The sequence below is a fragment of the Rhizoctonia solani genome, chromosome 11 (genome assembly GCF_016906535.1).
Source record: "Rhizoctonia solani chromosome 11, complete sequence".
Classification (NCBI taxonomy): domain Eukaryota; kingdom Fungi; phylum Basidiomycota; class Agaricomycetes; order Cantharellales; family Ceratobasidiaceae; genus Rhizoctonia; species Rhizoctonia solani.
Window position 1 is genome coordinate 1,444,813 of NC_057380.1, and position 13,822 is coordinate 1,458,634.

The 13,822-nt window shown below is 48.9% G+C and overlaps 3 protein-coding genes and 1 pseudogene across 4 annotated transcripts; 2 read left to right on the forward strand and 2 right to left on the reverse strand.

Annotated features, from left to right (window-relative positions):
* Nucleotides 1-286: 286 nt before the first annotated feature.
* On the reverse strand, nt 287-383 carry RhiXN_12424 (annotated as a pseudogene). Its single transcript has one exon. The product of its transcript is annotated as a tRNA-Ser (tRNA).
* Nucleotides 384-1,228: 845 nt separating this feature from the next.
* RhiXN_10480 (Glycosyltransferase sugar-binding region containing DXD motif) lies at nt 1,229-2,395 on the forward strand (the record flags this gene model as incomplete). The annotated part of the gene is made up of 3 exons (XM_043330296.1): nt 1,229-1,710; nt 1,765-2,030; nt 2,085-2,395. 3 exons carry the CDS (start codon nt 1,229-1,231, stop codon nt 2,393-2,395), a joined length of 1,059 nt encoding a protein of 352 aa, XP_043184393.1.
* Nucleotides 2,396-2,632: 237 nt separating this feature from the next.
* Nucleotides 2,633-3,620, reverse strand: RhiXN_10481 (pectate lyase; the record flags this gene model as incomplete). Its single annotated transcript, XM_043330297.1, has 5 exons — nt 2,633-2,645; nt 2,705-2,984; nt 3,038-3,222; nt 3,290-3,389; nt 3,446-3,620. 5 exons carry the CDS (start codon nt 3,618-3,620, stop codon nt 2,633-2,635), a joined length of 753 nt encoding a protein of 250 aa, XP_043184394.1.
* Nucleotides 3,621-4,508: 888 nt separating this feature from the next.
* RhiXN_10482 (pectate lyase) lies at nt 4,509-9,372 on the forward strand (the record flags this gene model as incomplete). The annotated part of the gene is made up of 7 exons (XM_043330298.1): nt 4,509-4,683; nt 4,740-4,839; nt 4,907-5,094; nt 5,148-5,427; nt 6,490-6,957; nt 8,936-9,115; nt 9,171-9,372. 7 exons carry the CDS (start codon nt 4,509-4,511, stop codon nt 9,370-9,372), a joined length of 1,593 nt encoding a protein of 530 aa, XP_043184395.1.
* Between the last annotated feature and the right edge of the window lie 4,450 nt (nt 9,373-13,822).

Genomic DNA, 13,822 nt, shown 5'->3' on the forward strand with positions numbered 1-13,822 from the left:
GTGGTCCAATTGTGTCAATAGTAGTGCCGTGTCTTCCTTGGGGTTGCTTAACGCATAGTAATTCACAAATCAATCATACCAATTGTTATATCTGGTGATTCTAATACATGACATAAGCGAGAATGACTACAGTTGTATCTTGAACACAAACCCATTGGGGTGGCCCACGCATGTATGTTTTACTCCACTCAACCAGCTTGAGTTTGAGCCTTGGAGCATTCATCGCTAGTAAAGCCAATTCACACCATTTTATTCGGGGGTCTTTGACTGCATTCACAAAAAACAACGACTACTGTGCGATTCGAACACACGCGGTCAAAGACCATTGCCTTGACAGAACCTATAGTAGCAGGGCAACCCAGTAACCACTTTGGTAAGCAGTCATCAAGGGTCTACAAAAAGGAGAGTGTATGTGGATAAACCTCTGAACGCGGGCCAAGCGGAATACAATGTTCCGAGTTCTGTCTCCGCTATCAATATTGTGCTGCGGGGTTCCTGGGTCAATATTGATCGACTGCGCCCCAGATATATGTCGAGGCCTTGAACCGTGCTGTATGCAATATACAAATGATTTGGGACGCTATAGTCGGTGAGAATGTATTGAACTAGATAAAAGATCAATAGCTCAAGTGTATATACGCAGTATGAATGAAGCGATACTGAGCTCGTTGAAAGACCTAGAAAATAAAGAAGTAAAATTGAGATGGTTTAATGCGATGAATAAAGTCGCTTGTGTGCAATCAAACAAAGATGATTCACACACTGTAGGCGTGTGATACGTGCGAGAAACACAGGGATACATGTGTTCGATAGAAACGATGACTAAGAAACGCAGCCCGTGGTAAACTGGAGTATTTATGGGCAAAGTAAGGAGAACTTTAATCATAATCTAAAGTCTTGTTCAATAGAATGTTTTTATCGGTTCCCTGCCATGACTTTTTCTGTTCTCAATTCCACGTTGCGTACTCTCGTCATTACGCGGTTTGGTCACGTTAAGAAGGGCCGATTAACGTCATTCAATCACTCTTTTCTAAAAACAGATGCTCTGTTGAGCATAGAGTTGATCTGCCGGGATTCAAAACTGACTGCGGGAGCATCGCATTAGCCAACCTACCCAGTTTTCAAATGCGTACATATACTCTAGCCTCAGAACGCTAATAATATAACGCGTGTTTCCCCAGCCTGTCGCCCTTCCTCCGTTATCCCCCCCGCTTAGGCTCAGTCTACCATGAGAACTGTGCGCATACTAACCAAAGCGTACATTCGTATCACAGTTGCCGCCATCCTTATGGCCTCTTTGATCGCTCTGAGCCTACTTGAATTCGGCTCCACACCTATTCGTAGTGCAATTTGCCGTTCTATATACCCCGAATATGCGAGTAAAACAGTATACACTACCGACCTCGCTCCGTCTATTAATGCTTCGTCACTTATGGCCCATTTTCTTGCGATCCGAGAGGGAAGGGCGGTTTCTTCTTCGATAGTCCCAGGCGAGATTATTCATCAAAGCTGGAAGGCGCAAGACGTGCCCCCCGTCTATCATTCACTAGTGACATCATGGCGATCCGCATACTCAAAGTGGACTTACGTACTATGGGACAATGGTGACAATCGGGCCCTAGTTGAAACTTTCTATCCGGAATGGCTTAAAGCTTATGAAGCCTTACCCTCTGATATCTATCGAGCCCACTTTACACGGAGTTTGTATATGTGATTACGTCTCATAATATTTCTTGCGAACGCCCTGAACTGTGATTCCTACAGGTACACTTTTGGCGGGATATACGCTGATATTGACTCCGAAGCGGTCTCTCCTTTGGACACTCTAGTAAAAGCGCAAAGGTTCACAGGTGCTCCAACAGCATTCCTGGGTACAATGGAAACCTCATCCCACAAACTGCACGGAATACCGAACGCATTTATGGCTGCTTCGGCTCCCGGGCATCCTTTATGGCTTATAGCCGCGCAAGACGCCGTTGATTGGGCTCGAGCGAGAAGCTGGGATCATTCCGTTCCAGCTCCGGGGCCTGGTAAGTCTTACCCATTTTAATAGTCGAATAGTATTTATTAATCAGACTCCATAGAATATATCTCTGGTTCAGTTTCGTTACGACGATCCATCATCAATTACTCGCCCTCCGTACTCCGGTCCCCCGTCGGCGCAGAAAATAACGCGTTTCATCCTACTTCCAACGAAGCTATTGCTCCTGTGGTGCTGTTTTCACCCGAGGTTATCTATCCTTTTGCTTGGGATCGGCCACGACCGCATGTCTTGACCGCAGCTCAAGAATGTGTATGCTGGATGGCACTGTCGACATTCAACCCAGAAAGATGTAAGCAGATGACTGGGGCGCGATGGGTTGTGCACTACTGGAAACGCAACTGGAAACTCTGAACATAGGTCTCACATTCCTACGACCATGATACTATATGTCCGCTATACCCTCTGTATTATTATGTACTCCATAGCCTCCTGCGAACTCAATATACATCCCAATAAATAGACAGATGCTCCAAACTGGGCCATGCGTAAGGAAGGAATCCAATAGTATTTAGCACTATTTACAGTTGGGATTATTGCTGTAGACAGTGATATGTAACAAGAGTATAATTATAAGTTAACCGGGTTTGGTTAGAACTTGCAGCTGTGCGACGATTACTTGTGAGCGAACAGCCACGATAGCAATAAAGATAGCGTGCTTACCTAGCGTTGGCCTTGTTCTTGGTCAGCGTCGTCGGCTCGTCGCCCTTGTTGTTGCCCTGGAACGTGTCGCACACCGACGTCAGGCTGGTGTACGAGTTCGTCTTGGTTTCGATCGTCGCTACGTCCCCAAAGTTCGAGTTCACGCCTGCAAGCAACTTGCCGTTGCGAGCGATGATGTTGCTGATCTGCACCTGGCGCTTGACCTGGGTGCCGCAGTTGCCGCACGAGCGGTACAGCTTGCCAAAGTCCTGGACGCAGTACGAGTCGATCTTGACGAGACCTGGGCGGAAATGGTAAGGCGGGCTGAAATTTGAAGCTAGGAGCACAACTCACCTCCGCCGTTGTGTTGGACGACCTTGTCGGACGCGCTCTTAGCGCCTCCGCCGGTAATGGTGGAGGTGCCGGAGCTCTGCCTGATGGTGATGGCGTCCTCGCACACGTCCTCGAACCAGACGTTGCGGATGGTGCAAGGGCCCTGGCAGTGCACACCCTCGTGGTCTGCACCGATCACGGCGTTACTGCGGAGTATATGCGTCAGTACATGTATGTACAGCCAGCTTGAATGGAGCAGCGACTGCGACTTACGCAAGAGTAGCGCCGGACTCGAGGATGAAGACGGCGTCCTTGGTGCCGCCCTCCTTCTGACCGCCGCACTTGACACCACGGCCGTAGCGGAGGTTCTTGCCTGCGAATCGACGCATATAAGTATATGTGAAGTAAGCTAGCACCTCGGACACTTACCGTCGAAGGTCTCGCCAGCCTTGATGGTGCGAGCTGCGGACAGCTTGACGTTGGTAGATGCGGATGGGTTGGGGAACGAGCAGCTGGCCGCGCGCTTCTCCGAAGGAGCCGCGAGCGCGGTCTGAGCGAACATGCCGGCGACGATGGCAAAGGTAGCGAGCGAGAGCTGAACCATGATGCTGTAGGTAGTAGTAGGCTAACGAGGGGCTGGTAGTAGAGTAAGTCTGAGCTGAAGATGCTCAGCACTCCTCCCGCCGCTTTCCTTTTATACCTAACTACATCCCGTGCCTTGGACTCTCGGGTTGGCACAGTGACTACCACCTGCCTCTGTCCACTCGTTGCACGTGGTTTGACATTTCTTCATCATTTGATATTTTAATTCTTTTATCGCACACTCTCCGAGTACACGTCAAGCCCGAGTGACCTTGACCACAGCCAGAGTCACCCGGGCCAGTCCATTTGCCACTCCAGTTTCATTTTGTGCGGCCACACCATGACGTGTCACCTCCATTGGTTATCTCTGGCGATTGTACCTAGTCCCGTTGCTGAGATTAGCCTTCGCGATTATTTCACGAACTGTGTCCCGCACTGAGATCTGGCCAGCTCATGAGCATAGTTTACATGTATAATGCACTTTGTGAACCTTATTAAGTTACATGGTTAATTAGCGTTGGCACTTGGCAATCGATCCACGTTCAGCTAATCATATACATTTGATTGTATATTAAATACAGGCATGGTTATTTGCATTAAGTACCTCTTACCGGTGTGTGCCTAGCGACTCTTCGGCCGGGCCGGATGAGTGAGTAGTGTGAAAGCGACGACACGTCAAAGCTGGCTTGGCACGATGACCGACAGAGCACTGTTACGAGCATTGAACGAATATCAAACCACGTGCAACGAGTGGACAGAGGCAGGTGGTAGTCACTGTGCCAACCCGAGAGTCCAAGGCACGGGATGTAGTTAGGTATAAAAGGAAAGCGGCGGGAGGAGTGCTGAGCATCTTCAGCTCAGACTTACTCTACTACCAGCCCCTCGTTAGCCTACTACTACCTACAGCATCATGGTTCAGCTCTCGCTCGCTACCTTTGCCATCGTCGCCGGCATGTTCGCTCAGACCGCGCTCGCGGCTCCTTCGGAGAAGCGCGCGGCCAGCTGCTCGTTCCCCAACCCATCCGCATCTACCAACGTCAAGCTGTCCGCAGCTCGCACCATCAAGGCTGGCGAGACCTTCGACGGTAAGTGTCCGAGGTGCTAGCTTACTTCACATATACTTATATGCGTCGATTCGCAGGCAAGAACCTCCGCTACGGCCGTGGTGTCAAGTGCGGCGGTCAGAAGGAGGGCGGCACCAAGGACGCCGTCTTCATCCTCGAGTCCGGCGCTACTCTTGCGTAAGTCGCAGTCGCTGCTCCATTCAAGCTGGCTGTACATACATGTACTGACGCATATACTCCGCAGTAACGCCGTGATCGGTGCAGACCAGAACGAGGGTGTGCACTGCCAGGGCCCTTGCACCATCCGCAACGTCTGGTTCGAGGACGTGTGCGAGGACGCCATCACCATCAGGCAGAGCTCCGGCACCTCCACCATTACCGGCGGAGGCGCTAAGAGCGCGTCCGACAAGGTCGTCCAACACAACGGCGGAGGTGAGTTGTGCTCCTAGCTTCAAATTTCAGCCCGCCTTACCATTTCCGCCCAGGTCTCGTCAAGATCGACTCGTACTGCGTCCAGGACTTTGGCAAGCTGTACCGCTCGTGCGGCAACTGCGGCACCCAGGTCAAGCGCCAGGTGCAGATCAGCAACATCATCGCTCGCAACGGCAAGTTGCTTGCAGGCGTGAACTCGAACTTTGGGGACGTAGCGACGATCGAAACCAAGACGAACTCGTACACCAGCCTGACGTCGGTGTGCGACACGTTCCAGGGCAACAACAAGGGCGACGAGCCGACGACGCTGACCAAGAACAAGGCCAACGCTAGGTAAGCACGCTATCTTTATTGCTATCGTGGCTGTTCGCTCACAAGTAATCGTCGCACAGCTGCAAGTTCTAACCAAACCCGGTTAACTTATAATTATACTCTTGTTACATATCACTGTCTACAGCAATAATCCCAACTGTAAATAGTGCTAAATACTATTGGATTCCTTCCTTACGCATGGCCCAGTTTGGAGCATCTGTCTATTTATTGGGATGTATATTGAGTTCGCAGGAGGCTATGGAGTACATAATAATACAGAGGGTATAGCGGACATATAGTACTTTGATCAACAAAGTCTGAAGCAAACATTTTCTCTGCCAAAAACTCCCATGGTTTTAGCAATAGGGTCAGTAGTCATGGTGGCTGTTGTTGGTGTTTTCAGACCCAAAGCTTTAATTAATTTGGTGTAGCTTTGATAATTGTAAGCTCGTGGATGTTGTCGTGCTTAATCTAAGGTGGTTTTTTCAGGGCATCTTTACTATTTAAGACAAACTGATCACTTAGATGTCTCGCAGGACTAGCGACAATGAATTCATTCTCCAGGGAAATTAACTTACATCGCGTTGTGCCCGCGTAGAATTGCCAATTGATCGATGACACGTGATACGGAACTCGATTATAGAGTCTCAAGAGGCTCTTGGTCGCAAATCGACGTTTGTACTTTAGGGAGTAGCGGTCATGGCTAACTTGTTTGAGATAGCTGAAATTGTTTATCTTATCTGTGAACAAGTGCCAAAATCCGATCTTGCCAGACTGATAATTACTTCCCATTTATTCTTTGATTGTGCAGTCCCACTCATCTGGAGATGCCTTCCTGAGACCGCACCTATAATACTGATGAGACTGATTCCTGGCTCTGGTGCTTATCTAATGAATGACCTTGATACCTCACTCGTAAAGGTACGCCGCTTGACTCGAGCAGAAACTTGCACTGGTTGAAGCAAGCTAGAACTTGCAACCTCTGGTTGCGCAAGCACTCACGCGAGTCCGTTTTTATGCACCATATGTCAAAGAACTTTCGCGACATCGAAGAAACAAGCAATCAAACGTAATATGGGACAGGCTATTCAAACTCGTCGGCACAGAGTCTATCCTAACGAATCTCGAAATCCTGAGAATATCCTTGGCCATACCTAGTATGAACACAGTTCTAGACCCGGTACCATTTATTTCAGCATTCTTGACGCCGACTATGGTAGAAATCGACCACTCCCGTCAGGCCCATCGTTACATGGAACCATATATTCTATCTCATCTAGTCTCTACAATTGCACAACAGTCCCCACATCTCCGCTCGCTGAAGTTGAGTAATGTTGCTGAGCAGACCCGTATGGGACCCATTCACGCGGGTCAACTAGCCAACTCGCTGGCCCAGCTCCGTAACCTTCGTATTCTTGGCATTGGTCCCGTGGCTTTAGATCCTCAAGTGCTAGCAGCCCTTGGTAGCTTACCCTACCTCGAGTCTCTTACTCTGAGCGAGCCCTATGATCCCCTAGGACTCTTTAGTTTGGAAAGGATAGACAAACCACCGTATGAATCTCTTCCTCATGATAGCTTCCCCTCTCTTTGGCACTTAGAAATCAACCCTCATTTTACATCTGACTCAGCGAATCAAACGTGGAATATTGTTTCTCTCTTCCAACACCTTACCTCCATTTATGTGCGAATAAATACACACGTGACACAAGCCCATATCTGCGGCTTTGTACGTTCTATTTGCCAGGGTAGTCCACTGGTGACAACCTTGCGCTTAGATTATGATAATAATTCCTCAGGATATGTATCATGGGTTTCTGCCGAGATAATGGATAGCCTGGCGCAGTTACCTCTACGTCGCTTGTGGCTGGTAGGAAAGGGCGGATATTATGATGCACCACGCTGGGATAGTGAGCAACTCGCTCTTGCATTACCAAAATTGGAGGATCTTCGAATACGTAATTATTTTTACGTTTAATGACCTCGTATTTATGGCAAAACACATGCCCCGACTTCAACAACTTTCGTTGTCGGTTCATCTCAACAACTGGCCATCTATAGACGAACTGCATACCCTTCGCCTATCTTCGTCTCTATCCCGCCTGCACTTTAATATGCACATCTTCCGGAACGATCTTTACGCTCTAGAAACATCATTTGGACTTTCAGATAATTTTTCAAAAACAATAGCCGCGTAAGCCCTTGTTTGACTTGGATCTCGACTGCCAGTTGACGTTCACGGAGCTGATAGGGGACTTCACGCTCTATGGCCCAAAGGTGTGACCTGTAGTACACGCCAACGATCTAGTAACAATTTCGAAATTCTCTCTGTGGACAAGATCAATAAGGCACTAGGATGTCTCCACAAAGTCGAACATGTCAACAAAACGGAGATTATGCCTCAAACATAGTCTCACAAACGGACTCAATGATGAATCTAATGTACATTTGAGCTATGTTTTGGCTCATTTCTATAGAAATTCAAAATCGATATTGAACTCATATATTTAATGCGCGTATACATGCGTATGTTTGCAATGTTGCACTATCTTAAAAAATTATTTTATTAAGTTTCAACTGCAAAGGGAGCTTCACGCCGAGTTTGAGAGACGGTGACTGTAAAATTGGTACAGGTACCGGCTCTCGCAAAGCTATGACGGTAAGGGAAGAAATTAAAATCCAATGTATGCGCCTCGATCTCAGTACCCGATCAAAGGATGATGCCACCCAATAACTTTCTGTCAGGGTATCATACACCCCAGTTCACTTCGGTATCTCATTCATTTAATTGCATTTTCCTCAAAGGAGATATCCGTCTATGTAAAGACAAAGAGATCCTAGCTACCTCGAGCCAACCTATAGCGGGGTTTTGGGGTCTGACTGGTACACCATACGCAAACAGAGCTAGAAGCGATCCCCTACGAGGATTGTACATACATTTGCGGTTGTCAAGTACGAGGGCTTTCCTACTAGTTCAAAATCTTATGAGTCTAAGGCCAACAAATGTAACGCTAGTATCGGAATTGAAGGCCTAATTTTGATCGCTGCTAGTAGAGACTAGTACCCTACAAGATGCAATAGATGTTCAAAGCCCACATACTCGAGGGAGATACAAAATTCCGGCCACCCGAAGAGGCTACCACTCTAGCTACATATTTATTCAAGGGTACCGATGGGCCATTGCTTCCACTCTAACCCGCGTTTATACTCAATTGGGTACACTTTATATGCGGCAGCGACCAAGTGAATTCGAACAAGATGCCCGAGGCCACATGTGCCACTGCGTCCATATGTGAGTTGAAATACGAGTATACATCCTGCCAAGTGAATTTTAACGTGCCGTGCCTTCCAGCTTAAGCACAGTTTGTCAAAGTTTTCCCGAAGTTGGCCCAGTATGGTGTGATAAACAAATGACTTTATCATCAATTTAAGGCCTCGTCAAGATCCACTCATACTGCGTCCAGGACTTTGGCAAGCTCTGCCGCTCGTGCGGCAACTGCAGCTCCTAGACTAAGCGTCAGGTACAAATCAGCCAGGTGATTGCCAAGAACGGAAAACTCCTCGCTGGTGTCAACTCGAATTATGGCGATGTCGCGACTATTGATACCAAGTCGAACTCCTACACAAGCGTCAAATCGATTTGCGACACGTTCCAGGGTAACAGCAGCGGCAAAGAACCCACCACTCTGACCAAGAATCAGTCCAACTCCAAGTGCGTATTTGTAACTATACTTGTGCGGCAGTTGCTTACCGAGTTCACTTTGTAGCTGTAAGTTCCGAAGGCAATTGTTTGAGCCGAACTTCTCAGGGTTGGCCGAACTCGGCGTTGTATTTGACTTTACTCATAGTTTACCGAATATGACCTCATTTACTCATTACACATCGTTCGATACAACTCTGAACGTCTCAGAGCCTCGAGTACTTCAAGCACTTGTTACATACTTGTTTGAAGCCAATAACACTTCTTGATCCGATAAAAGTAATGCTATTACCTAGAAAGGGCTTAATACGGAACCGAGGTCGCCGGTCGCGAGTTCCCCACTCCCGGCGTCCAATACTCCATACTATATGACGTATACCATTTCCTAGGATTAACTTGCCGACCATCAACTTACACGTCCACGCGATATAATAGTTGACAATAAGAATGGGTGACACGGTGCCTTTCAGTCTCATTTGACCTAATATATTGACTATTCGGACGTACAATGGACGGTGGTACCTCGCACCGGTGCACCCACATCCAAAATGCAAGCCCAATACCCAAAAGCGCAACGGTCCCGGGAGTCGTATACCCGCTTAACGAGTCTCGCGAGCGGTCCGATTCGATGAAATCGAAAAATACGACCAATTGAAGATTTGAGTTCCTACGTGGCCAATTGAAGGTTCGATGGCCGTAGGGTATGTATCCATTAATAAACACAAATTTGTATCCACAATCGCTAGTACCAAAACGCTCTGGACGAGTTCGGATGAGGCTCCGTAAAATTGGCTTTTAGACTCGAGAAGTTCTAATATGAAGCCATCGAAGAGCGTGTAAAAAATTACAATTTTCACAAGACAGAATGTTGTAATGTAGACATAGGGGGGAGGTGAGCCGTAAATCAGATAGGATCCCAGCTTCCAATGATGACGTTCATTTCGGTGGTGGCCCTGGATAACTTGAAGCAAGGGACGAAATCCATTTTGACCACAACAGCGCCAAACGCCTCCCGAGTTCCTAGCCTATTGTTCGACCACTATACGTTTACGCACCTTCCCTATCAAGCATATATTCATTTACCCCCAGGATCCCGGGTACGGTCGCTCACCTCACGAAGACGTCCCCAGTTGAGCAGGTGGGTCACAGGGGATAGGAATGCGCCGGTACGAGGAACTCAGTTGCCACGTCCGTCAAAGGGATCATGAGAGGAACCCATGGAGAGCATGATTCGAGTGTCCTGGGCGCATGAGACTTATCCGCCGAGCTGATCACAAGATGCCTTGCCGGGAGGAGGATCCGGTGCGCGGGAGTATGCAAGGGCCGAAACGGACCAAGGCTGGGAGTTTAAGACTATCGTGAGAATGATGGGTGTCTAATTAATGCTCGCAGAGCGCGTTATTTACATAGCAGAGCGCGGCGTACATCCAAGTTGGAAAGCGCTCATGTGCGCAGATCAAAGGTTGAGCGCCGATCGCAGCAGCTGGAGGGCTAGACACCGGGAATGAGCACAGAAAAGAGATACGAGTGGCAATGTTTTGAAGCAATGAGTAGCAGAGCGCGTACATCCATACGGTGGCTAGTCTCGACTCGTCTAGGCATATCCGAACCTGGGCACAGGATACCACTCCAATTAATGCTCAAGAATGGAAAGTCAAGTCGGACCAAAAGGACTCTACCCCGATCCCGGTGGAAGAACAACAAGAGACCCAAGGAGTCCTTACAAACCTTGAGCATATGCCACGAAATGATGGTCAATATGAGCCCCCTCTTGTTAGCAGTATACACACATGAACTCGAAGACGCACAAGGAATCTCAGTTGGAAAAAGTGAGGAGTGAGGTCATTCCTCCGTCTATTAGGTTTACGCACAAGCCTAGGGTCGGATGGGGTTCACGCCGAGAAGGTTCCTTTGGACCAGTAAGCACTTGCTTTTTCCAGCCTAAGCGAGATTCGGACCGGAGCGTCCGGCCAAGGGTCGCGTTCCATCTTGAGGAAGTGATGCCCCAGAGTACGGAGTGCCGACAGACGAGCGAGGAAGGGCGACCCCAGGCATGAGGGAAGTTTGAGATTGCGTGCAATACACCCGAAAAGGCAATACAAGACATCGTTTATTCGTAACCAGTTTTCTGTAGATGTTCTGTCTGGTACGGGATAACCATGAGGAATGTAAACAAAACAGCATCGAGGGTGTAGAAGAACGTGCTTGGAGTTGGGCTGATGGACGAGTCCGCTTCGGTTGATGACCAAGGGCCCAGGTCGAAACACGTTGAACAGCGGCGCGCAGCTTTCACCGTTTTTCTTACTGATCCAAAGCCCGACGCCTCATCATCATCATCATCATCATCAACCAAAGGGAAGGGGGAAGTGAAGGGGAAAAAAGATCGCGTAAAATACGCAAAAAATTACGCTGATGATCATCCATGCCCATGAGAGAACAAAATAAGACTTTTGCATTCGGACCGTTTGCTTTTGTACGAGCGATCACGGACGTTAGTGGCGCCAGTCAGACACCGGTCCTGGCACCCGGTCATTGGGCACATTGAGGGGGCCAATTGCCAAGTGCGACAGGACAACCGACCCCCTTCCTCTCCCCGGTAAAGATCGCCCCCCGGGTCCGCAAGTCCCCAGGGACCCGAAAGTAACCAAACTCGACCCTCTCAGCTTTTCCTTTGTCCAGCCATCCGCCAACAAAGCTGGACCTACATCAAGCGCCGCTCACGTGATAGTTTCGCTTTTCCTCTCTTCCCTTGTCGCTTTTCCCATCTCTGCTCTTGCCTCTCGGAATTGCAATTTGTAATTTTGGTCCAAGCGCGAATCGATGGTCGTGGCAAAAAAAAAAAAGAAAGAAAAGAACAAGATACACAGACGGGGGGTGAAAAATAAAGTTTGATTCGAGCGCAAACCTTGTTTGCATATCGGTCAGAGGGGCGCTGTGGGTATATGCAGAGTGAAACCGGCGAGAAGGAATCTTTGCCCAAAATGCGCGCACATATTTCGCGCTCGGCGGTCGGGTGGGTGGCGGACTTTTAACCTTGTGAAGCGCGAGAAGACCCAAGGGAGAGGAAAGGAGAGGGGCGGGGGAGGGGAGGGAGATGACGGAATGGAACAACGTATCGTCACGATCATGTGTTTGTGCGGTGAGCTCGGGGCCGTGTATGTGTGTGTGCGATATGATAAGACGCATAATAGTGATAATAGCAAGTGGAGGAGATCGAAAGTCGGACTTGGACGATGGGTGTGAGAGATATAGTACCATCCAAGGTAGTACGCCCCAAACCAAAGACGACCTCATTCGATTTCACGAATCACTTAATATTATTATATCACTCCATCTAGGCGTTCAAAGCCAAGAATCGATCACGGAGGGGCAGTGTGTTCCGTAAATAGTTAGCGTTTCGCAAGGATCGCCCAAGTCTGAGAAAGCAGAGACCACATATAGGTCATTTACGCGGGGGGAGACAAGGGGAGCTGGTCTTTTCATGGGAACTTTGCGACCATATATGGTTATTCGACTTGGCCCCACGAGCGGGAGGAGGGGGGGGGGGGTTTCGCGATCTGTTGCGTCTGCCTCAGCGCGAGTCGCACGAACAGGCCGGAACCAACCGTACGAGTGTCACCCCGGTGCTGAATACGCATTATTACGCCAGTTAACCGCGCGCTGTGCGTTTGCCAAGAAACGGATTGTCATATCTAGTTCTCTGTCCCCTCGAGCACGTTTAACATGGATCAAGGCAAGGAACGGTCATATCCATTCATTCCATTCATTCATTTTCGTTTCGGAAAAGTTATCCCTCTCGATGATCTCATGCGGGCGGGCCGGGAGGGGGATGCAACAAGCAAGGCAAGGGCAACGCCTGGGCCACTTGGACCATATTATGTATGTTACACATGTGCCCCCACTCGCGATCGACTTGTGCCGGTTGGGTGGTGGGTGGTGTGATCATTTACTTTCCAATCCACATGGAATGTATTCGACTCTCTTTCTCGCCTGTGGCCACTGTGTGTGAACTTTTCCCCTGGTTTAGGTTTAGATCGGGGGTTGGGGGCCGGAGGGGGGAGGCAACCGGGGTGGAAAGTCTGTTGTTGTTGTGTCGGAGTGACAAGTTGAGCGCGTGGCGTGGTGGTTGGTTGAGTGGGTGGGTTGGGTGAGCTCGGGTTGGGTTGAAAGATGAACATTGCAACCTGATCTCCGCCGAGTCCCGGGTGATCGCGAGGTTGGTGATGGGATGATGATCACCATGGGTTAATCCGAGACCAAATGGTGAAAGGAGGTTTTACAATGCACAGAGGCGATGTATGCGAGTCAAGTATAGCACAAAGTTGATCATATGAAATATCTTGAATTAATTTGTTTTTGTTCTCTATGTATGCACGATCTCGAACCTCATCAACAACTTGAGCTCGAACGCGAAGCGATATCCTGGGGGATGAGTAGGGTGGGGTACGTCGGCCCGGGCGGTCCGGATGAAATCGCAGGGAGAACGGATTGGTAGGAGTGGGAACCGCAACCCCATATCGCGTACTCGCCGCGGACGCAAAATCGCGAGTTTTGAGTTTTGGGACCAGGTCCACGACCGATGAGCGCGCGGGCTTGGCGGTGAGCACGTAAGTAAAGTCAAAGTAAGTAGAGTAAGGTAAGTAAGTAAGAGTAGCCGAGTCAAGTGTAATATAGGATCGAATTGAATTCACGGGCCATATCGTATTTCCAGGAACCCCC